This window comes from Penaeus monodon, chromosome 19, assembly GCF_015228065.2.
Source record: "Penaeus monodon isolate SGIC_2016 chromosome 19, NSTDA_Pmon_1, whole genome shotgun sequence".
Lineage (NCBI taxonomy): Eukaryota > Metazoa > Arthropoda > Malacostraca > Decapoda > Penaeidae > Penaeus > Penaeus monodon.
The window spans coordinates 11,350,198-11,351,373 of NC_051404.1; the positions used below are offsets into that span (position 1 = coordinate 11,350,198).

At 43.7% G+C, this 1,176-nt stretch overlaps 1 protein-coding gene across 1 annotated transcript in view; it reads left to right on the top strand.

Moving 5' to 3' along the window:
• Positions 1–1,176, top strand: part of LOC119585060 (arrestin homolog) — a gene marked incomplete in the record, with an annotated part of 137,586 nt that overhangs the window by 108,413 nt on the left and 27,997 nt on the right. The window contains 1 exon segment of the mRNA XM_037933677.1: positions 421–693. Within this exon segment, the coding sequence (XP_037789605.1) occupies positions 421–693 (273 nt within the window).

Below are 1,176 nucleotides of genomic sequence, written 5' to 3' on the forward strand. Positions count from 1 at the left end.
GCGTGGAACTGAATGGCACTAGAAAAGAAAAAATGCTTGGAACCTGGGAATGAATATCAGGTCAAACACGTGGTTTCCGAGAGCCTTTGGAGCAGAAGCTTGCAGAAAAAAGCTGGAGCTTAGGGCATTAATCTTTGCCTGGTGGAGAATGGCAGGTGTTTCATCTTGGCTTTCAAACGGTTTTCAATATTGATTTCTGGATAGTATTTCTCTCTGCTTTTTCGTTCATTTTACATGATACATTCAGTTGCATATGCGTGAACGAGAAAAAAAAAAACACAGACTCGTACATAAGCATACAGACATACATATGAAAACGTTGGGATAAAACGAAAGGCAGATAGATACACAAAGTAGATTGATACGCAAAAACACTCTCTTTCCCTTTAGCAAACAAGTACATTCCTTACCCCAAAACAGATCCTCGCTGTTCAGTACGTCGACGTGGCTATGTTCAGCAACGGCAAGTTCAAGAACGTGGTGGCCATGATCGACACGACGGAGGGTTGTCCCGTTAGCTCTGGCTCGAGCCTCAAACGCCAGTTCCAGCTGACGCCCGCGCGGGGAGCCATCAAGAACTGGATCGCCCTGGAGGAGTTCTACGATCGCGAGAGTGCCCTGGCGTCGACGGTAGCGCGGGCTGACCCTCAGGAGAAGAACGTCTTCGCGATATACGTCAGCTATTACATTAAGGTAAGTCCTGCGTGTTATTTGGCAGTGTGCGGGAGTTCTGTTATTCGCGTTATACTACCTCCATGCAGCGGATTTCGTTTATTGTAATTATCACTATTGTATTGCTGAATTACGTTTGGAATTATTTATTCATTGAGATACCAACCTACCACATCATCTATTTCCTTCATTCTCTTTAAATATCTGTTACTATTGCCCTTGTTTTTAGAAAGGTAAGTACTAAAAAAAAAGCTTCTTGGAAAGTACTAAAAAAAAAAAAACAATAGAGAGGGCGGGTAATGCTTAATATTGTAAGGTAGGTGTGAGGAGGTTACGTTGTGTGGGATTAAGAGAAAATGTGGGCTGCAGGTTCTTCGATTTCAGATGCGTTTCAACCGGCTTCGTCCGGCGCCTTGGTGGTCAAGGTCGCCTGTGCATATCGACGAGGAAAAAAGCGCTTTGCTGGCAAAAAACGATTAAAAATACATTATCGTGGCGATGAAT